Source organism: Stegostoma tigrinum, chromosome 3, assembly GCF_030684315.1.
Source record: "Stegostoma tigrinum isolate sSteTig4 chromosome 3, sSteTig4.hap1, whole genome shotgun sequence".
Lineage (NCBI taxonomy): Eukaryota > Metazoa > Chordata > Chondrichthyes > Orectolobiformes > Stegostomatidae > Stegostoma > Stegostoma tigrinum.
Window position 1 is genome coordinate 9675621 of NC_081356.1, and position 27300 is coordinate 9702920.

The 27300-nt window shown below is 41.6% G+C and overlaps 1 protein-coding gene across 1 annotated transcript; it reads left to right on the forward strand.

Annotated features, from left to right (window-relative positions):
- Positions 1 to 900: 900 nt before the first annotated feature.
- Positions 901 to 27300, forward strand: hacd4 (3-hydroxyacyl-CoA dehydratase 4). The gene is made up of 7 exons (XM_048527519.2): positions 901 to 1135; positions 12888 to 12994; positions 15802 to 15929; positions 17494 to 17606; positions 21548 to 21654; positions 24673 to 24804; positions 26247 to 27300. The coding sequence occupies exons 1-7, from the start codon at positions 1077 to 1079 to the stop codon at positions 26327 to 26329; spliced, it is 729 nt and encodes a 242-aa protein (XP_048383476.1). The 5' UTR covers positions 901 to 1076; the 3' UTR covers positions 26330 to 27300.

Genomic DNA, 27300 nt, shown 5'->3' on the forward strand with positions numbered 1-27300 from the left:
AGGGCTGATTCCACATTGTACGGAATTTATGATTCTGTACTGAGGTTTCTTTGCTGAGTACCTGCTTTTGAGAAGTACTCTTCAGTTTATATTTTCTCTCCATGATTTTTTTCAACCAAGATGTATCATTCCGCAGTTTGAACTTTCATCTGCCACTAATCCATCAACTCAGCCAATGTCTTTACCTATAAGCTTTTGAAGTTTGACACTAACCTTCTCACAGTTTAAAACACTTCCAAGTTTTGTATCATCTGCAAGTTTGGAAATTGTGTTCTTCATGCAAGGGTCTAAGAAATGTATTAAAGGGATATGAGCTAAAGGCAAATACATAGGCCACAGATCAGCTCATTCAAGAAGCATTCTTGACGGGCTGAATGGCCTACTCCTGTTCCACTGTTCATACCATCAATATATTATCGGGAAAAGCAAGGGTGGCAGCACTGATCCCTTGGAATGTCCATTACATACATTTCTCCAGCCTGGAAAACCTCACTCCCAGCGTTCCTCCTATTTTGCATCCATGTAGCAACATGTCCCCTGTAAACCATGAGCTCCAAAGTTTGCTCACCAGCCTATTGTGGGGCGCCGCTTCCAAATTATCTGACCTAAGAGTTCTGAAGCTCAGAACCTTTAAAATAATTTACAATAATCTGAAGTGTTTCCAAAGCCACTTTGTAACATTTATTCTTTTTGCCAAAATACTGTTGTGCAAACTTAGCTTTCAGTCAATTCTTCAGAAGATTAAGTACTTTCATATTTCCGAATAGACCGCAAACTTTTTATCAAAACAAATCCCGTTTTGCAACAGTAGCTGTGTGAAAAGATAATCTTTCTACTGGCCGGTTTTACATTAGCACTTAGGTGCTTCTGCTCTTCTGCCATTTCCGGTGCGCGTGTGTATTTTTATACATCAGCCCCTGAACACGAAATCGCCAGTTCGCTGGTGCTTCTTGTCCAGAAATGAGATACTTTCCAAACATGGGAGTCCTGACGTCAGGCTTCCTGAAAAATATGCGCGGCTTTAACTTCCTCAAGACGCCTCAGAGGACAGCAGACTGTCTTTAAAGTGGGAGCTGATGAAATCCAAACTTAGCACAGAGACGTTTGAGAACCAGGAATCGGCCACTAAGTCAAGGTAGGGACGCCGCGGCATGTCTGATCCTGGTCTACTCCCGGTGGATCAGAAACACCGCGTCGCCAGCTTTTTCTTCATTTACCTTTTATGTAAAACATTTGTCGGAGAGAAACACAGACGGAGGGGACCTGGGGCTTGATTCGGTACACAACTGTCAGTCACAGGTTTCCTGTAATTCTCGAGTTCAGGAAAAGGGAGTTGAGCAGATGCGAGGGAATGAAGAGGCTTTCGGACAGCTGGAGTTCAAACAAGCTGCTCATTGCAAAACAAAAGTATTATAAACCCAAATTATTGCGGATGCTGGAAATCCAAACAAAAAAAAAGCAGAACATATTTGAAATACCCAGCAGCTCAGGCTGTGGAGGGAAAGGGTTAGCATGCCATGGGGGCAGATAGTTCAGTTGGCTGGATGGCTGATTTGCCATGTACAGTGATGATGACAGTTTGGGTTCAGTTCCAGCACAGCCTGAAGTTACCTTGAAAGACTCTCCTTCTCAACCTCTCCCCTTGTGATGACCCAACATGTTAAGCTACCACCAGTTATGTTTCTCTGTAATGAGAGAGCAGTCTCTCTAATGTGATCTGGTCATTTAACATTTACCTTATTATAATGGTTGCTTATGGGGATCCTGCAGAATCCACCTGAAGATCTTCATAAAAATTGGTGAATGGTTCCAATTATATTAAGGAAAATGGTTACTCAAAAAAGGTTAGACTCTGAAATACACGGTGTAACTCCTGAATAACTGTTAGATTGATCCCATAATTTGCTTGCACAAATGTTACAGACTCTTCACACTCATAGATACTGACCTGACACTCCCTGCGTATAATACCTAACTCCAAATTCCTCTGTAGCATCAATTCCCCCCGCCCCTATTACCCTGCCTACTGGCCTGAAACCCCCTGACATGGCACTAACCCTCTCAAGCAGCACCCCCATTAAACACAATTTTTCTACCCCACCCCAAAGCCCCCTAAACACTCCGCTGCCCCTTTGTCACTTTATGCCCCCATCCCAGCTGGCACTGCATCTCTTGTGGAATTGCCACTCTCTGGAATATCTGACCTGATGTTTCAAATTGATGACCAGGCCAGATGAAACATCATCAATCAACATGAAATCCCATACCTAGACTTACATTTTTCAAAAAAAATCCCAATTTCGTGGGAATGGGAATGAAAGATCATAGAAACTTGGAAGATTGGAAGATTTAGATCTGGCCCTTTACCACTTGCTCCTTCGCCCATGAAATATTTAGCAACATGCGTGCAAATTTAACAGTGTTTTGAATATTGCAAAGTTCCACAATAGCAATACAATGTTTCAGGTACAGATAAAAAAAACTGTTGTTCTGTAATAATTGTAACAATGTCAGCCAGTTGCACATCATAGAATTTGAGTTCCCTGATTGGGACTATTAACCTGGTTCAATCAGATATAAACAGGAGTGTCAGATATCCTTGAAATGTCCATCATGGGCCTCCTGCAGTGCCACAATGATGCGACCCAAAGGTTGCAGGAACAGCAACTCATATTCGCTTGGGAACCCTGCAGCCCAATGGTATCAATGTGGACTTCACCAGCTTCAAAATCTCCCCTTCCCCCACCGCATCCCAAAACTAGCCCAGTTCGTCCCCTCCCCCCACTGCACCACACAACCAGCCCAGCTCTTCCCCTCCCCCCACTGCATCCCAAAACCAGCCCAGCCTGTCTCTGCCTCCCGAACCTGTTCTTCCTCTCACCCATCCCTTCCTCCCACCTCAAGCCGCACCTCCATCTCCTACCTACTAACCTCATCCCACCTCCTTGACCTGTCCGTCTTCCCTGGGCTGACCTATCCCCTCCCTACCTCCCCACCTATACTCTCCTCTCCACCTATCTTCTTTTCTCTCCATCTTCGGTCCACCTCCCCCTCTCTCCCTATTTATTCCAGAACCCTTACCCCATCCCCCTCTCTGATGAAGGGTCTAGGCCCGAAACGTCAGCTTTTGTGCTCCTGACATGCTGCTGGGTCTGCTGTGTTCATCCAGCCTCACGTTTTATTATCTTATGTCAGATATCCTGTTCACTCTGAGAACTGGCTGTGAGGGAACTGGATCAGTATCAAGGACAGTCCATGTGCCAATAAAAGGTGACTCAGAAATGGGAAACTGGCCTCTGTGGAGATATTCCACAAAGGAGATCTAATACTCACTTCAGGTACAGCATGATGGAGATACAGCCCAGTGTCAGTCAAAAGCAGCACCTCCCATACTATAGCACTAAAACATTACCTTCGTTGTGTATTTCACAAATAATTTGAACTCCAGCCTTATAATTTGAAAAAGAAGTGCTCAACTTGTAAATAAATTCAGCTCTCATCCTATTAACATCCCTTCTCCCATTGTTGCCTCAGTTCTTGCACAGATCCACTTTTTATTGGTTGCATGGATCTATCTACAAACATTCAGGGATCACCACTTCACACTCAGCTCTACCCCAGGGCAGACTGAAGTCTCTGTAAATATTCTTCCACATCATTTAACAGTTTTCAAAGTTCATGCTCAGAGCCTGTGAACATTTGGGATTTCTTTGTTTCTGTTCTTTTCTTTTCACAAGCCAACTAAATTTGGACTTTTCATGGATGATGTGGGTAGTATGTGGGTGATTTTCTAATGTATGCTACAAGTAGGCGAGGATCTCTTGTAGCACTTTGAATTTGGACAATTGTCCTTGCTGTTCAGTTGAGGACCCTGTCACTGTCTTGCTACGTCCTTTGCTTCTGAATATAATTTGAGATACATTTTCCCAAATAGAGTAGGCTGCATATATGGAACAAAAACAAAGTTGCTGGAAAAGCTCAGCAGATTTGGCAGCATTTGTGAAGAAAACATCAGTTAACATTTCGGGTCTGGTTCTGAGGAAGGGCCACTGGACCCGAAATGTTAACTCTGATTTTCTTCACAGATGCTGCCAGACCTGCTGAGCTTTTCCAGCAACTTTGTTTTTGTTCCTGATTTACAGCATCTGCAGTTCTCGGTTTTATTTAGGCTGCGTGTACGGTTCTGGCAGCATAATCTGTTCTGTTTTCAGAGGTAATGCCAGGATGTGATGGACATCCCGAGTATCTTCCAGTGAGAGATGTAACATGAAGAAGAATTCATTGCCAAGCATGGATGAATTAAAATTTAAATTTTAGAGAACAATATGACTTTTAATAAAATGTTCGTGAAGTGGTATCCATCAATGAATGTGAATAGAAGTGTTTAAAAACCAATTGAACAAAGCTGTATAATTCAGCGCAACTGGATGTATGACACTGGATGAGCAGAATTGTAGCTGACAGTATAATAACATGCAAGTATATAAGAGTGAGTAAAGGCTACCAAGTGATTCAATGCTCACCTGATTTAATTAGCAATTGCCCCCTTTACTTTGTTCACTCATGGGACATCAGCATCTCTGAACAGGCCAGCATTTACTGCCCATCCCTCGTTTCCCTTGAGAAGGTGGTGGTGAACTGCCTTCTTGAATTGTTGTAGTCCATGTGTGGTAGGTAGACCCACAATGTCCTGAGGGAGGGAATTCCAGGATCTTGACCAGTGACAGTGAAAGAATGGCAATAAATGTCCAAGTCAGGGTGGTGAATGGCATGAGGGGAACTTGCAGGTGATGGTGTCCCCATATATTTGCTGTCCTGTTCTTCTAAATGGAAGTAATTGTGGGTTTGGAAGGTACTGCCTAAGGATTTTCCACAAATATCTGCAGTGCATCTGGCTAAATGGCTACACTTTGATCCTATGTCAGTCATAAAGTTATACATCATAGAAACAGGTCCTTTGGCCCACCATGTCTTTGCTGACTAACAAACACCAAACTACATTAATCCCATTTACCATGTGTTATGGTCTTGTGTCAGGAAATTGATCCATGTGTCTCTATACCAAGCACACTCTACCCAAGAGATTTTGTTTCCGGTAAGTTTGTGATGATTGCAACTCACCTCATGTATCTGTAATATGTTCCACTGTCACAGGAACATAGACTGTAAAGGATGGTGAAGGGTCTTTCTATTTCAGAGTCTATCCTTAAAGGTCACAGACGCACTTCCTACTGGGGCAAACTGGACGTGGAAATTTCCTGACACATCCACAAGTTTGGCAGGAGGGCATATATGTGGTACAGTCCTTAGAGACAGTATCATCACCTACTATCTCAATGGAGTCAAGTTAGGTAAAGGGGAAGTATAACGAGATCTAGGTGTTCTTGTATATCAGTCAATGAAAGCAAGCATGCAGGTACAGCAGGCAGTGAAGAAAGCTAATAGCATGCTGGCCTTCATAACAAGAGGAATTGAGTATAGAAGCAAAGGGGTCCTTCTGCAGCTGTACAATAGGTGCTGGAGTAGGCCATTCAGCCCTTCGAGCCAGCACCACCATTCATGGGGCCCTGGTGAGACCGCACCTGGAGTATTGTGTGCAGTTTTGGTCTCCAAATTTGAGGAAGGACATTCTTGCTATTGAGGGAGTACAGCGTAGGTTCACGAGGTCAATTCCCGGAATGGCAGGACTATCATATGTTGAAAGATTGGAGCGACAGGGCTTATATACACTTGAGTTTAGGAGGATGAGAGGGGATCTGATTGAGACATATAAGATTATTAAGGGATTGGACACTCTGGAGGCAGGAAGCATGTTTTCACTGATGGGTGAGTCCAGAACCAGAGGACACAGTTTAAAAATAAGGGGTAGGCCATTTAGAACAGAGTTGAGGAAAAACTTCTTCACCCAGAGAGTGGTGGATATATGGAATGCTCTGCCCCAGAAGGCAGTGGAGGCCAACTCTCTGGATAGTTTCAAGAAAGAAATGGATAGAGCTCTTAAAGATAGTGCAATCAAGGGTTATGGGGATAAGGCGGGAACAGGATACTGATTGTGGATGATCAGCCATGATCATAATGAATGGTGGTGCTGGCTCGAAGGGCCGAATGGCCTACTCCAGCACCTATTGTCTATTGCCTATTGTCTATTGTCTAATAATAATTTTGAGTTTATTGATTGACTTCTTTTAGGAGGTTTGACTTTTTTTGATATCTGTAGCCATCTCTTGTTTTACTTTTTTACAATTACCTACCTGCACAAACTGTTAATTTGGCTAATCCCCTTGTTCATCCTAGTTTTCAAATTATGCTATGATCTCACTTCTTCACAACCTTACAACACTCCAGGTCTCCAACCCTGTGAGTCTCCACCACTCTACGCTCTTATGAATTCTCACTTTCAATTTTTTTCCGGGCTGTGGAATTTGTTCCTTAAACATACCTATTTCTCCATCCATACGGCCCTCCTATAAAACTACCAAGTTTTCAGTCACAAGTTCTCTTATCTCCCCATATGACACAATTTCAAATTTTAGTTCATAATGCTGAATATTAAAAGCACTGCTTAAATAAAAGTTGTTCTAAAGGCTCAAGTTAAAAGAACTTGCCTAGTCTTGAGCCATTTCTGGGAGCAATAAATCTACATGGTATGGAGTGGCCTATCGTTTGACAATAATTGGCAATTTCAGAAATCAGCTAAGAGATTAGGTTGGAAAAGAGAAAAGCAACATTGATACATAGGCTTGCTACACTTCCCTTGTTCTGACAAATCTCTCTAACTTGAAGTTCTGTCATTAGTGGAAAACAGGCATCTTCAAATTTGTCACCTTATTCACAACTTGCCTGCTTTCCCCTTCTGCAGAATTCAATGAATGCGGAATGTACAATGAGTGACAAATTTATTGTTATCTTATTATTACCTGACTAATGTGTTGTGAAGCTGTAAAAATGAATGTAAAAATCTGTGTTCAATTTACTTGAATTGGCAAACAATGGAAATGTTTCCTGATTGTCAAGGTGGTACTGAGGGCATATATTCCATACAAATCATGCAATATCTCAGCTGAGAATGCTCATTACTATATCTACCATGAGTGAGTTTGTTTTTTAACAAGGATAACATATACTCTGTTAATTTGAAAAGTGCAATTTGTAAAAAGCCTTTGGCTGCTACCATGATATTTCAAAGCATTTGATCCAGAACTCAAGATATATTTAATTTGTATCATGATCGCTGCCACCCACTTGTTCATTTAATCAATGAACGATTCATCAGCAGCAGCTCCCACAATCAGGACATGTACCAGCTAGGAGACCAGGGCACCCAGATCCTTCCATCCCGCAGTGTTCTGCAGCTTGTCTCTTTTTCAAAAATGTGCTTTCTTAGTCTTCCTGCCAAAGTGAAGAGACTAAAATTTTCTCACAGTGTAATACAGTTAGAGGGAGAGATGTTAAAGATGTCTCCAGTGTTGTGTGCAGCAGCACAAACTGATCATTATTCGGAGCTCTTTAGCATGGGGGAGGTTTGTGGATCAGTTTTCCACTGAACACTGTGGCCCTCCCAGTCAAGCACAGCTTTGTTACACTTTTCATGTTACAATAATCACATGCAACTTTGAGGCCATTTTTAGCCATGTCACTCTCAATCTGTACATCTAATCCTGTAAACTCATGATCAATGATGGACACCTTTATGGATAGCCCTAGATCCTTCCACGATCTCATGATGTTTACCAGACACCCTTATCATTAGTCCTTGGGACCTTACAATGCATACTGTATTCATTTACATTCCAATAAACTGACAGTTATAGTCCTTCCCAGACATTTGCCAGCTGCATTGCAAATTGATACTGCATATCACTAATGATCTTTTTTTCAAACTCGTTAAAGCAATTTATATAATATTAGTACAGGAGATACCAAAGAATACTAACTTCTACCAAATGCTGCCGATATATTATCAGTCCAAATATAAAGTTAGTTATATATTAGTTTATATAAATATATCTAATGTTATAATCCCTTGATGAGGAACAGCTTCTCTCGAGATTGTGTCAACAAGTTTGTTCAAAACTGAAGTTTGATACTAGGGTGGTGCCCACTCCCTCACTACCTTTATCTCAAATACCTTTTACATTAGTTTCCCCACCAGGTAACACATGTTCAAACTCCATTGATAAGAATGAAATTCAGTCAGTTTCACAGCTGTCTGCGTGCAGAGTACAGTACAGTACAGAACAGGCTCTTCAGCCCACCAAGTCTGTGCTGAACATAACATTATTCTAAACTAATCCCATCTGCCTGTACACGGTCTGTATCCTTCTATTCCCTGCCCTTTTGTGTGAATATCTAATTGCCTCTCAAGCATTGCTGCTGCATCTGCCTCTACCACTGGCACCAACATGGTCAGGTGAAGACCATCCCCATCGTGGGAGTACTTTCACCAAATGGACTGCAGGGGTGTCTGAAAGTATTCACCATCGCTGTCTCCTCAAAGGCAATTTAAGGATGGACAATATTTTCCTGGAGATGCCACATCCTAAGAATGAAGCAAAGCATCTGGTCTTATTTAGTTGATTTAATGACTTTGATGGATCTAAACTGACCTAAGATGAAGCAATGTGAGTGGATTATTGGTGCAAATCAAAACAAAATAAAAGTAAATTACTAAGTTATCACAACAGAGTTGAGGATAATGTTTTTTACAATTTTTGAATTGGTAACATTTCACATATAATATGAGAAGCTTTTTTACAAAAGCAGAGTAATATATAAATTAAAACAAAACTAATTTGTCTCTCCTTTTAACTTAGATAAGAGCCAGGAATTTCCAAACAGTTACTAAATTACAGTGAAGCTTTCAATTGACTACTGGATATACTTGTTAACAGGAATTCAATCTCTTGCCTCAAGGGAGAATATATCTGTCTGAATTTGACATACTCACCTGGCAATGTTGCTTAACTGCCCATCAGCTGCAGTTTTATTTTGATAGTTTTGAAAACAGGAACCAATAGCTTGAAGAAGTAGAATTTGAAATGTCACTGTCTCCAATCAGCAACAGTATCAAAACAACATAAAATAATTACTGATTAACTTTTGCACTGTAGAGCTGACACAGTCAAGAATGGTGCTAATTACTCTGCTTTAATGTATAGGTAGCCTACCATAGAAAATAGAAAGATTCACAGCACATCCCGGGGGGCTGTGCACCCAAATGTGTTCTTGCCAGTTGACAAAAAATTAGTGAGAACTGCCGGTGCTGGACTCAGAGATAACACAGAGTGGAGCTGGAGGAACACATCAGATCAGCAGCATCAGAGGAGCAGGAAAGCTGACATTTTGGCTGAAGAAGGGACCCAACCTGAAACGTCAGCTTTCCTGCTCCACTGATGCTGCCTGACCTGCTATGTTCCTCCAGCTCCACACTGTCTTATCCTAGTCTATTCTGTACAAGTTGTAAGTTATAGCTTTGTAAATTGTAAATTTAGCTTCGATGTCAGAAGAAAAGGAGATATATATACTCCATGATATTAATGGAGACAATAGTGAAATTAATGGTACTTATTGTTATTTATAAATAAATAGTCTAGAAACTTCAGCAAGGGATAGAGACATGGAGTTAAACTAAGAATCCCTAATTTTACTGGTCATGTTTTGATGCTGCAACTTTGCGTAAACAGTATCATCTTTCTTGCTTCCCTACTGAAATGCAACAAATGCCCTAAAGCTTTGTAAGCTAGACATTTTTTTTGGCATTCATGCAGAGTCAACATTTGTTGCATGCTTGCCTTCGAGAGATGGTGGTGAGCTGCCTTTTTGAACCAATGTAGTCATTTTGCTTGGTATGCCCACAATGCTGTTAGGGAGGGAGTTCCAGGATCATGACCAGATACACTGAAGAAAAGGTGATATCTTTTCAAACCAGGATAGTGAGTGACTTGGAATAGAACCAACTGATAATGCAGTTCTGATGTAGCTGATGCCATTATTTTTCTAGGTAGTCATGGTCATGTGTTTAAGTAAAGGTAAAGTTGTCATAGTCTTCTCTCCCATCAAAGAGATGACTGCTGATGGCTTAATCTGCAGGTCACTGAACCTAAGGCAAGGGGAGAGGCTGAGAAGGAGCGCCCATCATGGTAACTTCTGCTGGTGCAAGAATTAAATCCATGATCACTCTGCATCACAAACCAGCCACCCAGCCAACTCAGACAAGCCAATCACTTGCAGAGAATCAGTGTTAAATTGGAGCATGTCTTCAGAAGGTGATCTCTAAGGATCCTTGGTGAATTTCTGAAGTGCATCTTGTAGAGGGTGCATGCTGCTGCTACAGTATACCAGGGGTGGAGGAGGTGAATTATGGATTTTGAGCCAATAAAACAAGCTGCCTTTGGTCTAGTAGAATCAAACATTTCAACTGTTGTGGTGGGCATTGAATGGCACTACATGCAAAAATAAAATCAAGCGGGCTGCCTGTTCTTGGATGCTGTCAGCTTCTTGAGTGTTGTTGGAGTTGCATTCATTCAGGCAAGTGAGGAGTATTCCATCATATTCATGACTTGTGCCTTGTTAATGTTAGGACAGGTTTTGGGCAGTGTGGAGATGAGTTATTCCCTATTGTATTTCTAGCCTCTGACCTGCTCTTGTAGCCATAGTACTGATATGGCTAGTCCAGTTCAGTTGGTCAATGGTAACTCCCAAGATGTCGATTTAGATGAACTAAATTTGCCACAGGAAACCAATTCTTGCCATTTCCCAAGTACCACTTTAACATGATAGCTGTTAACTACTGCCAATCAATCCATCTTTCCAGCACTGAAAATTGACTGTTAGAAATTTAGAATTTCATTCCTTTAGGCTTTAGTTAGCACAGGAGGTTTAAAATTGGAAAAAAAAATGTTAAGTTTTTCAATTTCACGTTTCTTTCTTCTTTAGATCATAATCCAATCTTTCTTGCCTTGTCTTTGTTTGATTTTCTGTGTCTGATTGTGCATTGAATTCATATTCTCTAATTTAACTGCCTACTGAGTCCTTGCTCTGTGAATTTCTCAATATTTCAATCTGACTGGCAAGGAGACATAATATTGTTTGTCCTGTTCATTTGGGTCCAACTTCCATAGTTTTCAATTTGCTAATTAAAAATTAAGTCTAAATGTGCAAATAATTTTAAATCATGGTTGATGCTCATGGATGCCTGGCATCACAGATTATGGTCAATGATTTCTGATAGGACAGTTGAATAAAACTGTGTGAAAATAAACCAACACTTGAGTGAATGGATTCATTAACTAGTTAAATAGCCTGCAGGAACAGAAATTGTAACAGAAAATAAAGCTATTGGCCAAAGTACCTGTGCTAAAATTAGCTCTGTATCCGAGTTACCTGCTCTCACATTATTCCTTGTATCTTTTAATATTTTTCAAGAGCATTTGCTTAACCAACTTGGCCTCAAAGGTCATCAATGAATTGCCTGCAGAAGACATGCACTCAGCTTCAGTACCCATAGACACACAGCAGTAATGCTACGTGCTACTGGAGCACACCAGCAGCATGGTGCAAAAAATGTTAAACCAGCACATTTCAGAGAAGGAGCCAATGATGTCCTGTAGCTCGGTTTCAGATTGAGCACACACACAAATGTGATCTGCATCCTAAAGCTTTATGAGGCAGGAGCGGTTTTAGTTTTACATTGAAGTCAGTGTAAGTTGCACAGTTTCTCATCTATTCCGTGCTACCTCCAGAGCTGTGGCTTATTTGCTGTCAGGGATGAAATGCAGCATTGGAAATGGAGAAGTGGTGGCTTGATGCAATGGTGTAATGGGCTTTGCACCGAACACTCAGAAAACTAAGTTCCTCTTGCAATGAGTTTCCACTCTACAAAACCTCCATCTCTTCTCTCTCTCCTCACCTACCACCAGATTAGCAGTGAGATCCTGGAAAATTATGATAATATTTTAGCAGCCTCCTCCTCCCAACAAAGACAGATATGGATAATATTGATTGTCACCTCCAATGTGCCAGTTCATTCTCTGGTTGACTGAGAAGACTATTTGAGGACCAGGATTTGAATCCATGTTCCCACACCATTATCCTAGGTCTCTGGTTTTACTAGTTCATTTACCTCATCCCTACTTCTCCAACTCCCCTTAATAGTCCACATTTGTCCACATGACTCTTAGTAATGGCCTGAATTATCATTCCTAAAAAGAATTATTTTACCACCACTGTTAATCCAATAGGTTTGCAGTTACTAGCTTTAACCTAACAGCCTTTTCAGCAATTTTCCAGTCCTCAGGCACCACTTCCTTATCTCAGGAGAATTGTAAGATTTTGGACAGTTTCCACACTTACTTCACTTGATATGATTGAATGCATCTGATGCAGTTCTGCTGATGCGTTGACTTTTAAGTACTTTCTAAAACCTTCTTTTTATTATCTTTTAGCCGACCCTGTTTGAACAGTAGGTCTTGTGGTGCTGTGCTGACATCACTACCTCGAGGCTGGAATCTTGAGGGTTAGGTTGCCTGCCAGGACATGATGGCCAAATGTCGCCAAACAGGTTGATTATCAGCCTGATAGTAGGTAGTAAGAGTAGGGTATCTCCCTGGTCTCCTAGCTCACAGAAAGCAAAGGCAAACCAAAGCAATATTTCCAATGGCAAATGGAATATTGTTCTTCATTGCTCGAGGGATGGAGTTTAAAAACAGGGAGGCTATGCTGCAGCTGTATAGGCTGTTGATGAGGTCGCACCTGGAGTACAGTGTGCACCTTCGGTCTCCTTACTTGAGAAAGGATGCAGTGGCACTGGAGATGGTGCAGAGGACATTCACTAGGTAAATGCCTATGCTAAAAGCAAGTTAAACTTATGTTTGTTTTCTTTTTCTCAGATATGGGTTGAAGATCTTGTATCTTTTCACATATAATCTGATACAGTTCTGTGGATACTCATGGATATCTACGAACATTACTGCCAGATTCTTAACATTTGGTGAAGGTGAGGACCTTTCTGTTTTAACGAAGTCTTGTGTCCTGCACTAGCATTCCTGATGATGTTTCACCCTAACCCCAGATCCAGGAGGATTTAACCTGGTGCTGAGTCTTCTCCTCCTTATCAACTCTGCTGGAGCTCCCCCTGTAGTTGCATGAGGAGTGGCCCTATCATCAAACAGGAACCGGGACAGGTTGGTATCTAGTGAAGCTGGAGGCTGTTTCTTTAAGCCTGCCTTCAAAGTTTGGACTGCTCTTTCTGCCAGACCATTGCATGATGGTTGGCATAGAGCTGTCATTATACATTGAATACCATTTGACTATAGGAAATAGTCAAATTCCCTCCTGGTAAATGACGGCCATTATCTGTGACCAACCACTTCCAGAAGAACCGAGCACAGTTTTTCTATTGCCATTCCTGTGTTTGACAGGTGAACTGTATGCTCATTTTGATTGGACATTCACAATAACTAAGAAAATTGACCGCATCATAGGACCTCTATAGTCAACATGTAACTGAGTCCAGGTTTTCACCCAGCCATTCACGTGAATGTGAGGGTATTGTTGACAGTAATTTTTGTCCTTGTTCACACTCTGGCACTGCCCCACAAACACAGCTAAGCCTGCATCCAATCCTGGCCACCAGACATAACTTCTCGGCAACATCTTCATTTTAGAAACCCCTGGATGATCCTAGTGGAATTTAGGCAGAATCTAGTGATGACCTTTGCACGGGACAATCACTTTTGCTCCCCATAGCAATATGTCATCCTGTGCTGTGATCTGGTCTCACTGACACGAAAAATATTTCAGTCCTGGTTGTACAGCCCTTTGGCTTCTCTCCTCACCACCAGCTGGTTCAGTTTTGCCAGGATCGGATCTTTCCGCGTCCAAAGTCTGATATTGTCAGCTGTGACTAGAAGTGTGCGTGGAGAAAATTTAAAACTGTTACGGACTCTTCCAATGGTCGTCCCACTGGTGGTGTATCTGCCAATGAGAGATACTCAATGCATCCATGTTTGTTACGTGGTTCCCCAGACAGTGTTCCAACTTGTATTTATACGCACATTTTATGAGAATCCACCACTAAATTCAGCCTGAAGTTATGGGCTCCACTGCCTTGTCCTCTTTAAGTAGAGCAAGCAGGTGTTTGTGGACAAATTCACCTCCCTAAAGGTATTGGTGGAGCTTTCTGACTCCAAATATGATCGTTAAACCTTCCTTCTCTATCTGGGCATAAAAACGTGCTGCATCAGCCAAAGCCCTGGGTACATACACTTTGGGCATACCTCTCCATTGGGCCACCTATGAGCTAATACTACCCTGTTGCCTTATGGGAAGGGATCGCATGTCAACACCAGATCTTGCTTGAGTTCACAGAGTGCCAATATCTTACAGAATGATAGCTGTTTCTTCACTTCCCTAAAAGTGATGGCTTGGATACATATCCATTTCCAAGGCTGGCTCATTTTGAAGAGTTGATGCAAAGGTGCCAGGATGGAGGCCAGGTTATGTATGAACTTCCCATAATAGTTCACCAACCCAAGGAAAGACCTAAGCTCTGGTACGGACATGGGAGCTGGGGCACCTTTGATCAACCTCACTTTATCTTCCAACAGGTGTAACTGGACCCAGTCTTGTTGACACTGTATCCCAAGTTGGTCTCTTAGGGGGCCTGGAACACATTTTTTTTCTTTTCCAAGGCATACACCTGCCTGGAAGAAACACCTAAGGAATATGTACAAGTTCTCTAAGTGCTCCTTATTGGCCTTCCCCATTATTAGCACGTCATCTAGATAAGTGGCGACCTGAAATAGACCTTGTAAAATATTCTCCATCATCCGCTGAAAAATTACACAAGCTCATAATACCCCAAATGTCAACCTTGTATATTGGTACTAAGCCTTATGGGTATTAATTGCAGCATACTTCTGGGAATCCTCATCTGACTGAAGTTGCAGGTACACATGGCTCATGTCCAGCTTGGTGAAGGATAGCCGCCACCCCCCACCTCCCCCCGGCCAGCTTGGTTCTGGATACGAAGACTAACCAACACTTGCTAGACATGAGCACTGTGTCAGTATTCAGTGGGTTTGAGCAGAGCTTTGATTATGATGCCATCTGGGTAGGGTGTGACAATCTCCAGAGTTGATTTGCCTTGTTGACCAAGCATAGGGACTAAATTCTGAAGAATTCCACCTGGTATGTATAATGATCTCCATTCCATCCTAGTTTCTTAATACACAGTAGAGGGGCTGAGAGAGGCTGTCCTGTTACTACCAATTTATTGAATAAATGAAGAGTAAAGGGAATCCTGGTCAGAAATTGAAACAAGTACTACTGGGAAGATAGAGCCTTTCTTTAATCCATATTATAATTTATTTTTGTGTGCCATTTAGAATCAAAGATATTCTTGTGCTACATGTGTGAGATATGAAGATTCACTCCAAAGGATAGCTGAGGTTCTGCTAATGTGTTACTGGGACCCATTGCATGTTGATAGACATGAGGAAGTGAGAGTCAATTGATTAATTGAAAGAATGGCCGACAGCAGTGAATCAAATGGATATCAGCAGCACAACCCAAGTCAAAATATGTGCCACTTTGTAGTTTGTACTCTTGGCTAACTCAGGTCGCTGAATATATACTAACTGTTGGTGGACAGCCCAATCAATTCACTGCCCAGCTTCTGACACTGCATGACTGCAACCAAGGAGCAAGGAATAAAGAGTAGCAATTTTGGATAGTTTTTATTACAGCTGATTGGAGAAACTAGATCATAACAATATTTTATCTCTTGTGGTTTCATTGAAGACAGCCTGGTGGACACGTACCATTCGATTGGGACTGTGATGAGTTTCTGCCAATTGTTATCAATCCTGGAATTGATCCATATACTGATAGGCATTGAACAGAGTCCATTTCTTCCACGACTTGTGCAGGTAGGATTTATAAGCTCAAATAAATCCTTTCATTCTTCCCGTGTGAAATTGTGATTTCTGTTTTTTTATTCCTTGGATGACATTCCTCAGATGGGAACTTTGACTGAACAATATGGTAGCCAAGCTTTTGGATAATATTGGAATAAGGCTTTATGTATTAAAGGAGGTATATGTTAGAAATGCAGATTTAGAGGCATATGGGTCAAATGCTGTAAAATGGGAGAGGATATATTTAGGGTATCTCGTTGACATGGTCAAGTTGGACCTGTTTCTGGGCTGTATATCTAAATGTCCCTATGGCATAAGAAAAAACATTCCTACTTGTTCTGGCAACATGTACATAATGATTCAAAAATTAAAATTTATATTGTGCAATACTTTGTCATTCACATAATATTACGCAATCAGAGAATCTCACTGCACACAAACAGGCTGCTAATGATTGTACTAACCTATTGGTTGGGATATACAATTAGTTCCACTGTCCTGCTCTTTTCCCACAATTGTTCTGCTTTAACTCACAATGTTCTGTAGAAGTTTCTCTCGAACCTTTTTCTACCACCATTTTAGGTAATGCATTTCAGATACAATAACTCACTGCTTTAGAAAAACTCTCATCCCCACACTGATGCCTTTGCCAATGATTATAAATCGGTGCCCTTTTTTTTACTGATCTTCCTGCCAGTTCATCACAACATATTCTACCACAACCTCTGAAGCTGATTGCATAACAAGGTGTGGAGCTAGATGAACACAGCAGGCCAAGCAGCATCTTAGGAGCAGGAAAGCTGATGTTTCATGCCTGGACCCTTCCCAAAACATCGGCCTTCCTGCTTCTAAGATGCTGCTTGGCCTGCTGTGTTCATCCAGCTCTACACCGTGTTATCTCAGATTCTCCAACATCTGCAGTTCCTATTATCTCTGATATAAGTTGATTGCATAGGTGTTTTCCTGTGAACTGTTTGGAAAAATCAGGTCAGGGTCTAACTAAATTATCTTTATTATCACTGATTCTTTAACATTTTACATCAGTTTTGTCCCTGCTGGTCTGCCTAAGTTTAGTAACAATTCCTACTGCCCTTAGTCAACAATTTGCACAGCTACAGGATATAGGGTAGGCATTTAGAACCAAGATGAGGAGAAATGAAGACGGCGGTGAGCCTGTGGAATTCTCCACAAAAGAAAGTAGTTGAAGTCAAAACAATGAATGCTTCCAACAATATGTCAGTTTTAGTTCTTAAGAGTAAAGGGTCTGTGGAGAAAGCAGGAACAGAGTGTGGAATTGGATGGTCATATTGAATTGCTCAACAGAAGGGCTGACTAGCCAATTCTTGTTCCTATATTCTAAGTTTCTGTTTTATATTTTAGCCAAATTTCAGACATGTCGTTTAATATTGTGTAAAGCAGCTAGAGAAACAGATGTGATAAGTCGGAAACAAAATGTGCGATAAGATGGTTACCTTTATTTCAAATTGGCACATCATTAGTGTGAACTTCATGTGCAAGCACTAACATTTGAGAAGCTTACAGAGCTATAGCCAGTGTTACTGATGTATATTTTCAGGTTACAGAGAGGAACATAATCCTTTTTGTGGTCATCACCAGTCAAGAGGAGATGCAGGCTAAACCTACAGTTTGGGGCTTGTTTTCCCTCTGGGGCACCCTCGATGTCATCAAGTAAGTAACTGGGCAGTACGAATGACCATTAGCCTACTGGGTAAAATTGCTGTTAAGATTTGTACAGAGCAGAAGAAATTTCTGCAGACTGCTATCAAGAAAGCTCATAACACACAACTTCAAAGTGATGAGATAACAAGGTGTAGAGCTGGATGAACACAGCAGGCTAAGCAGCATCAGAGGAGCAGGAAAATTGACGTTGCAGGCCTAGACCCTTCTTCAGGAAAAAAAATCAAAGTGATGCTTCAGTTAGTCGGTTCTTGGCCTCCAAATAGTACTGGGCCATACTTGCTCACCATTGATCTCTTCATCTAACAGTGAGCGTTTTGTGGACTCAGTCACCATAGTAGCATTTTACTGATTCACCACAGCAGATGTCCTCTGCTTTGAGTTCTATTGGGTTTGAGCGGCACTGCCATCCATTCTGATCACTCTTCTCACTGAAGCCCTCCCAATCTCTAGCCTCTGCCCAGCAACTCCCAATCTCTGGCCCATATTTGCCTCACCCTTTGAGAATCTTTGAATAGGCCAAAGCTGGAGATTAGGAAGTGCTGGACACAGACTGGAGATTGGGAGGTACTGGACACATGGTGGCGATTGAGAGGTGCCGAACACAGGCTGGAAATTGAGAGGGCCTTTGTGAGACTGGTGTCAGAATAGACAGAAGGTAAACATTTCTCTAAATAGGCATGAAAGACAGCATTCTTGGGTGAGAGGGTGTGTTAAAACATCTATTTACTTGGGAGCCAGCAGCTTCTACTTGGATCATTGCTTGGGATCCCACAACATGAAGCACCCCTTCAACATGAAATCAAGTTATGCACCGACTATGTTATCGGACTACTGCCCTGCCTTTAGTAGGAAGCTCATTGTTGGCTTGATTTGTGTATTTCAGAACTTCAAGGAAGGCAACAAATGTATTAGGTTGCTTGATTCAGATAGCTTAACCCCTTATCATCTTCCACCAATTGGTGGCATACTGTTGAAACATTGACCATGCTATTTGCAAACCCTTAAATTCCCTGATAATTTTGACTTTCGGGCAAGTGACATCACCATCTGTGTTAGTGGGGATTTAGCCCATACCTCTGTCCTAACCATTTCTATCTGACAATTCCTGTAAAGAAAAACCAAAAGAACTGCAGATGCTGTTAATCAGGAACAAAAACAAAGTTGCTGGAAAAGCTCAGCAGGTCTGGCAGCATCTGTGAAGGAGAAAACAGAGTAAACGTTTCGGGTCTGGTGACCCTTCCTCAGAACAGTTCACAGATTTGTTTTTGTTACAATCCCTCTACTTCTTTAGTTTACTTAACACCAATGCATTGGAGCTTCTGATAATTTAGATTGACAGTGAGTAAATGCTTACTTTATGAAAAGCAAATAAAGAACTGCAGATGCTAGAATTCAGAAGCAAAATCAGAAATTGCAGGAAGACCTGAGCAGGTCAGGCAGCATCTGTGAAGAGAAAGGACAGTTAATGTTTTGGGTCACTGGATTTTTTTTGATTACGTGTTGAAGACTGATGCAGAAATTAAAGATAATGACTTCACAAAACCACATTTCAAAATATGCGAGTTCAGCTTACTTATCTTACAAAACCACTGACATGCATGCATTTTGGCAAGGTGCCACATTGTCATGCGGGTAAGTGTGGGTGTTGAGTGTTGATCATTTTCTGCCACTAAGTTGTTTGTCAATAATGATGGCCCAAATCTTCTGATATGGGGAGAGGTCTCTGACTCAACCTGCAAGCCTTGGAACCTTGAGAAAATCCTGAAGTGAGTACATCCTCAGTATTTTCCGTGAAAAGTTTAGAGTTCAGGTTAATGGTTTTCGACCATATGATACATTTGGCCCATCAAGTCTGCTCTGCTATTCGATGGTGACTGATATCTTTCTCAACCCCATTCTCCTGCCTGCTTCTTGTAACCCTCAATCCCCTGACTAATCAAGAACCTTGCTACCTCCATCATTTCCATGGATTTACTATGTCCTACACTGTTACTGCAACTACTGTGGATCAGACATCTGGAACCTCGGAGACATGAGCTGTTGGCTAAAGCGATCCTGGTCTTAACATAGATTTATCTGCCATTTTTAAACAAAATTTAAAGCTTAATGAGGTTTCTTAAAAAGCCAAAGGGCCTGAATAATATGCAAGGCTGACATGAGCAGTCAGGCAATAATGACCAAGCTGTTTTAAAAGGCCTGCATGACCAAAGTACAAAGGAAGGAAATGCACCTGTCTTAGAGGGATTCCCAACACATATTGGGGGAAGCCCTTCAAGATGCCAGTCCCCCTTCCTGTGCACTGCCTGCCTGACAGAACCAGATCCCTCAGCCCAACCACCTCTCTTCCCTGAAATGACTCCCTAAATCCTTATCCTTGAGATTCCTCTGATGGCTTCCTGGAGTACCAGCAGTGCTCAGTACTGACCTAGTAGGAGCAAATTACTGCAGATGCTGAAGCTCTGATGAAGAGTCATCTGGACTTGAAACATTAGGTTGCTTCCTCTCCATGGATGCTGCCTGACCTGCTGTGATCTCCAGCATTTGTTGGTCTCAGAACTAACCTCAAGTGTTCCTGAGGGTGATGGATCTGTCCAGCAGCTCCTCTGGGCAGGACTTCCTCCCAACCTCAGGGCAGGAATCCCAGTAATTTGCCCATTCAGCCCATGTATTGCATGTTATTGCTGTGGGGTAGCTTTACGAGGAGTGAATTGGCTTCCAATTCAAAGCTTCCAGCATCGAAACAGGAAGTATTAATTCGTTAGCAATGCATTACGCCCAGTTTCTCTATGCTGGTGCTTATGTTACAAACAAGCCTGTTCCCAGAAGCCCTCTTGCCTGTCACTTAACCCCATCAGCAATTTAAGAAGCACTTGCACAAGCACTTAAAACAACAGAGCATAGCAGGTTGTGAACCCAGTGCAGTAAATGTCTATAACTTGGTTGACATGAACATGGTAGGCCAAAAGTTCCATTTCTGTGCTCTATGACTGTATGACTCCATGAGAATTGGAAGTGGATAGAGTTAGACACCATGCTTCGTTAATTTTAAGTCCCAAACAGGTTAGCTGGCATCAAATAAAACTTGTCGTCTATTTAGAGTGAAATGGACAAGAGTTAATTTTCTGTGGCAAGTTTAATTTATACGTGCCACTCAGATGCAGCAACCTAATTACAGTAAAGGTAAAATTACCATTGTCTGACCAAACCGTAGGGCTGCTCACTCATTGGAGAGAGAGATGACTAATGATGGTCACTATGCCTTGGGTGAGGGAAAAGGTTGAGAAGGAGAGTCTTCCATGGTCACCTCAGCTGATGGGGGAATTGAACCCCCATCGCTCTGCACTGAAATTCAGCCATCCTCCCCTCAGAGCTAATTGGCTCCCATCCTTTTTAATAAAGGGCAATTTCAAAAAACATTCAGCATTCAAAAATGTTCCATCTTCTTTGTTTTCTACCAGTGATGTGCGCAAGTAGCAAAATACTTGGCTTTGGCTATGTACTGTTTATTGCAGCTCACTGTTTGGTGCCTGATTTACTTTGAAAGTTCTCCCTTTTCTAAAGCTATTCCATGTCAAGGAATCAAGAAGCAGAACTTGAACAGTTTAATATTCTAGATTGCAGATATGCTGACCTTTTGAGATTCATGTACAATGACACAGAGGTGGCTCTATAATACATAAGTCAGCCATTTATGCATTCATTTAAATTCCGTAATATGTGAAAAACATTTCAAACTCAGTGACAGCATCTCTTTCTTATGAACAGGAATCCTGAAACTTGGATGAATTTTATGTAAAATTGAGACTTCAGTTACTTTGTAATTAAATGAGTAATCTGTAAAATGATCATTGATTGATCATTGACATGAGCATTAAATTATTTAAAAATGTTTTAAAGTAACAAGCGTATTATTTTCTTGTAAATTGCAGGTATCCATATCGCATGTTATCTATCGTAGGAACTGATTTGTATACATTGTCATGGATTCATCATTGCCTTTGGATTCCTCTTTTGCCTTCAATACTGCTGACTGAAGGTATTATTCTCACTCACCATATTACCGTATGTAAACCTGAATTATAGTGTTACATAGATTCTAGAAGATGTTTGTTTTTTTTCAATTCTACTTTTTTCCCTTTTTTATCACCCGTTGTAGTCTCTTTGGGGTAATGACTATGCCTCACTAAAGGCAACTTAGAGGCACAGTTTTAAGCTTCTGCGAATACAACATCTTTGTAAGCCTCTGTTAGAATTTACTGTCCAAGTCCTCTTGCTCATGTACTCAATGATATTGAAGCTTTATGAACACTGCAGAGGAGGACCACAACATTTATTCCAAGATATTGTATAACTCTGGACTGGATGGGAAGCAGAGATATCAGCAAAGCTGAAAATGCATGTCAAATTGTAGAGTTATAGAGATGTACAGCAGGGAAACGGACCATTTGGTCCACCTTGTCCATGCTGCCGAGATATCCTAAATTTCTCCACTCCCATTTTCCAACATTTGGCTCATATCGCTGTAAACCCTTTTTATTAATATACCCATCCAGATGCCTTTTTAATGTCACAATTGTACCAGCCTCTACCACTTCCTCTGGCAGCTCATTCCATACAGCATCACCTTCTGCGTGAAAAAGTTGCCCCTTAGATCCCTTTTAAATCATTCTCCTCTCACCTTAAACCTATGCCCTCCAGTTTTGGATTCTCCTGCCCTGGGGAAAAGACCTTGGCTATTCGCCCTATCCATGCCCCTCATGATTTTATAAACTTCAATAAGGTCACCCCTCAGTTTCCTACACTCCAGGGAAAACAGACCCAGTCTATTCAGCCTGTCTCTATAACTCAAATCCTCCAAGCCTGGCAACATACTTGTAAATGTTTTCTGAACCTTTTCAAGTGGTTGGTTTAGATAATTGTTTCAACCAAATAGGTTAGAAAGGACTGAAAATGCATTTGTGAATTGTGTAAAGTCAGGGATACCTGCTTTTTCTGGAGAAACATGACCATGTGGAACAGGCTATCCGCTCATGTTGACGGGTAAGTGATTTCATTGCGTTTTCAAATGGGCAGTCAGGTTTTCCAGCAGATCTGTACCCCATCCACTACAGGATACCTTTATGAGCTATAATTTTATTTATGTGTTGCTGGAAATCGAAATGGTTGCTAAATCAGATTCTCTGTCTGCCTCATACAGACTCGCTGTGTCCCTGTGATGAACCATCAGGTACCAGTAGCTTGCTCTTTCCTGACCAGCCTGGCACAGAAACATTTGGTCACCCTCTGCCCAGATACACTCGTGTCTAGACTCAGGCACTGTTGTTGTTGATGGGTTCACCTCACTGAATGTTAATTGCAACTGTTCCTTCTGTCGACTGCAACAAGTTTGCAGATTTAAGGTGACCATTCGCACCATCTTAGACAGTCTGGTTTTCAGCTGGTCCAGTGCCCAGGTCTCTTGGGCTGCGCCAGTGACCACCCTACCACTCAGCCAATGCCGAAAGCAAGAGTGTGACCTATTTTTGTTTTGTTTTGGCAGAAGTCGCCTCGTACAAGAGGTGCCTTGTAATGTTAATCAGGGCTGAGGGTGTTGCCTGGATTAGACTCAATGGCTCAGGAGGACTAGAGAGAATTGTTGTGCTATTACCCCCAAAATGTCTGTATTTTCATCTGTTTCTCTCCCCTTCTGGGAGATTAGGTAACTCTTAGCTGTGTGCAACACATTTGTACCAACAAAGCAGAAAATGCATAACAAACCTCTCTGCACCTTAATTTTATAAACTGAATGATGGGTAAGTGGCAGAAAGGTTAATTAGAGATGATTAACTATCAAGGCCCATGATGCTTGTCTGTTTAAACCCGGTTGGCAATTTACTGTTGTTAATTTAACGGTGACGTAGAAATTGTGACTCATTATTGAGTGGTTTGTGCAGAAAACTAAATTTGAACTCTGAAGCTGGAAGATATGTCATCTCACTGATAAGAATGGCTAATGTGAGTGTGTATTTTTGCAATAAAACCTGACAAGTGTGATCTCAATGGTGAAGGGAGGAAAATGACACAAACTTAGTAATAATGCACCTTCTGACTTTCGAGCTGGCAAATTGGTTAAGAAAGCATGTCTGACTTTGAAGACGATATTGACAGTGTGACTTCCTTAATCATAGATAGAATCAGAGGAGATGGCATCTTCAACAGAAAATAAAGTAAATGAGACAAGTTACATTTTTATTAATTGCTGTTGCAACCACTGACTGTGTCTCAAGTGTTGCTATGCAGTTTGGTTTTCCACATATTCAGCTGTGCTGTCAACATGATTGCTTTTCAACCTTAGCTTCAGAGGTGTGCTCTACACAAGCATGACATTTCAATTCTCCACAGTCTGGGCCTGTCAAATGAGACTTGTCATATTTAGCAGTCCATTCAAAGCAGTTTTAATTGTGTGGATTTATTTTGACTGGAAACTGGGTGGAGTCTGTCACAACTCATTTGTGATTCTGAGTGACAAGACTTTCATCCTTTATCTCTGGCCAGAATCTCAATCGGAGTGTTGAGAGGTGATAGGCATTTTCAAATACGCACTGTTGCTCAGTACCCATAATATGCAACATGGAATTTGTACAAATCTTTTAACTTAGTCGTGCCCGATGCTCTAAATCAGATTACTGCACCCAGCCTGGGGTGGCTGTCCCTCTGACTTTTTTAAAAGTATCTGCCCTTAGGGAACTCCAAAGCCTTTATTTTATGTTTCTTGAAATGCATGACACAGATTGGTTCACCACGTGGGGTAGCACAGCAATAAACTGCCTAATGAATGCTCCAACATACTGAGCATCTGAAATCACCAAGCCATGTACTGACCAGCATTTCTTCATTCTGCATCATCACAGTAAATTAGGAAATTAGATGCCATACGATAATGTCACATTGCATGGTGTACAAATACCATGGAGGTTAATAAAACAAAAGCCACAAGATAATTCTGTATGTACATCTTCAGCTTCTTCAAGATTTTAGTGGTGAAGTTACTGACAAAATATTTCTTACATTCCAGTAATTGCCATCTATCAGTCGCTGCCATACTTTGAAGCTCTGGGAACCTATTCCTTTCAGATACCTAAACCTATTGATGTGCCAATACATTTCCCATATGTATTGAAACTGTACTGTCTTATACTTGTTATAGGTAAGTCAAAACTAATCCTATTTCTAAGTTTACAAAAGTAGCTGTACAAACAAATCAAAAGTTCAAGGTGGCAAAAAGACAGAATGCTGGTAATTTTACACAATCATAATGGAATACCAAAAGTGATTTTGAAGCCAATTTGACCAAATGTGCCAGGCAGCATCAGAGGAACAGGAAAGTTGATGTTTCGGGTCGGGACCCTTCTTCAGAAATGGGCCATGGCTTTGGACAGTGTTAGTCATCCTGGTGTAACTGTCATTCACTTCACAGCCATTGATTCAAAAGCAGAATGGGGAATAATGTTCTCTGATGCATTCGTACTGGCAATGCCTCAACCGCAGTCAGCTTGCAAATCTATCAGTACCATTTTCTCATGCCGTGTAAAGTATTGCTCTTTTTGAAATTTGACAATCTAGCATCTGCCCTGATCTAGATAAAAAGCTTTGGTGGCATGGTGGCTCCATGGCTAGTGCTGCTGCCTCACAGCACCAGGGACCTGGGTTTGATTCCAGCCTCGGGTGGCTGTCTGTGTGGAGTTTGCACTATCTCCCTGCATTTTGCCTGGGTTTCCTCTGGATTTTTCCCACAGTGCAGCAATGTTCATGTTAGGTGGATTGTCAATGGTAAATTGACCACAGTGACCGGGGATGTGCAGGCTAGGTGGATTAGCATTGGGGAATGCAGGATTACAGGGACAGAGTTGGGGGGTGGGTCTGCGTGGGATGCTCTCCAGAGGGTCAAATGTGGACTTGATGGGCTGAATGGCCTGCTTCTGCACTGTAGGGTTTCGATGATTCTGTGGCTAAATTTTGGAAAGGACTGCATGGGGATGTAAACACATTGTGCACATCATTCTTAATGCATTCTTTTTGTGGAGACATTGGGGTGGTTATCATGGTATAGCCCAATTAAAGAATCTGGCATCGGAAAGGAGAGAGGCCATGTTAAAAGAAAGCCCCTCTTACCTCAAGCCCCTTGCCTGCTCTGTTCACCCCCTACCCTGCAATGACCATCCTGTAGTTGTGTTTATAGCAATCATTGACCCCAATTTCCATTCCATTGTGGAGGGGGTGCAGCGGTTAGAAACAGGCCACCTCAGTACCTGCAGGCACTGATAAAGTCATAGAGTCATACAGAATGGAAACAGACTCTTTGAGTAGCTTCAGGCCACCCTGCAGAAATGACACGGCCTCCCAACAGTCCTGCATCCAGTATACATCCGTGGCTACCTTCCTTTAAAATGCATTTAAAAGCAATGCAAAAAGAATGCATGTTACTGTTTTTAAAACCAAACTCAATACTTTGCTGTAGTTCGGTTGTCAAGTCTTCAACCTTCCTAAAGCCCCTATTAAACAAGCACTGACAGTAATGCTCCAAGTATACACTTCTCCCCGAATGCAGTAATTGTAATTTTTTGTTGCTTTTGCCTTTGTTTAATTTAGGCACATACATCAACTGCAGGCACTTCTATGAAGAGCAAAAACTGAACACAAGAAGATACACAAAGAAGCACAAGCAAAACTAACAAATTTAAATCAGCGTCCACATCATTTGCCAGGATCGGGAAAACACTGCCATGAACTTGTCCTCACCCATGGAATCTGAGCTTATTCAAATAATGCAGAAACTCTTCCAAATGGCTTTCAAAGATGCTCAATGTTAGGCAATACTGCCCAAAATGGGCCAAATCTTAATCCACATAAAAAATGATGGGTTGATTTTAGGTCAGTGGTTAAAACTTCAAAATTCTAAAATTAGGAATTAATTCCCTTCCAACCGGCCCTACTGCTGTTTTCATTCCGGTGAGGCAAGAGACATGCCATTAATCCATTCACTGTCTACAGGCTGGTTATTTTGATGTTATCATTTTAACCATTGTTCAAGTATTGATTCTTGGGTTTTCCAAGGTGTGGAAATCTGAAAGGGATGAAAGTGAAACTGAATTGAAAGGTGCCTTGATGGCATTGATTAATGCTTAATGACATGCTGTCCAGTAAAACATACTGCCTGTAAGTAGGAACAAAATTGAAAAGTAGCCTAAAATTCAAGCTCTCCAAATAATCAGGTGGGCTAAAAAGAAAACTGAAATTTAACCAGGCATTAGTTATAAACTTAAAGTATCCAAACTCTACACTCTGATTTTCAAGCTCCTTTATGAATGGGAGCTGTGAATGGGTGTGGGTGCATTATGAAAATGGAACTCCCAGCTGGTGTGTTAGCTCGCAGAAGCTGTCTGGGATGTGGCTAGATTTCCAAAGTGAGGAATGGGAACGGACTGGTGGGATCCGGAAATCAACGTAGCTCCAGTGACTGGCCTGCTAAGCACATCAAGGAGTTTCTTCACGGGTCAGCAAGATAATTTTCGCATCAGTAATAGTGAAACTGAAACAGCCTGGTGCAACTTATTGTGATCAGAGATAATGGGAACTGCAGATGCTGGAGAATCCGAGATAACAAAGTGTGGAGCTGGATAACACAGCAGGCCAAGCAGCATCT

What these genes read in the sequence shown, in the direction of transcription:
- hacd4 (XM_048527519.2), top strand. Translation starts at nt 1,077, where the DNA reads ATGAAATCCAAACTTAGCACAGAGACGTTTGAGAACCAGGAATCGGCC. An exon ending in GAATCGGCCACTAAGTCAAG is followed by an intron (nt 1,136 to 12,887) that starts GTAGGGACGCCG and finishes TCTTTTTCTCAG; the next exon opens with ATATGGGTTGAAGATCTTGT. An exon ending in ATTCTTAACATTTGGTGAAG is followed by an intron (nt 12,995 to 15,801) that starts GTGAGGACCTTT and finishes GTTTCATTGAAG; the next exon opens with ACAGCCTGGTGGACACGTAC.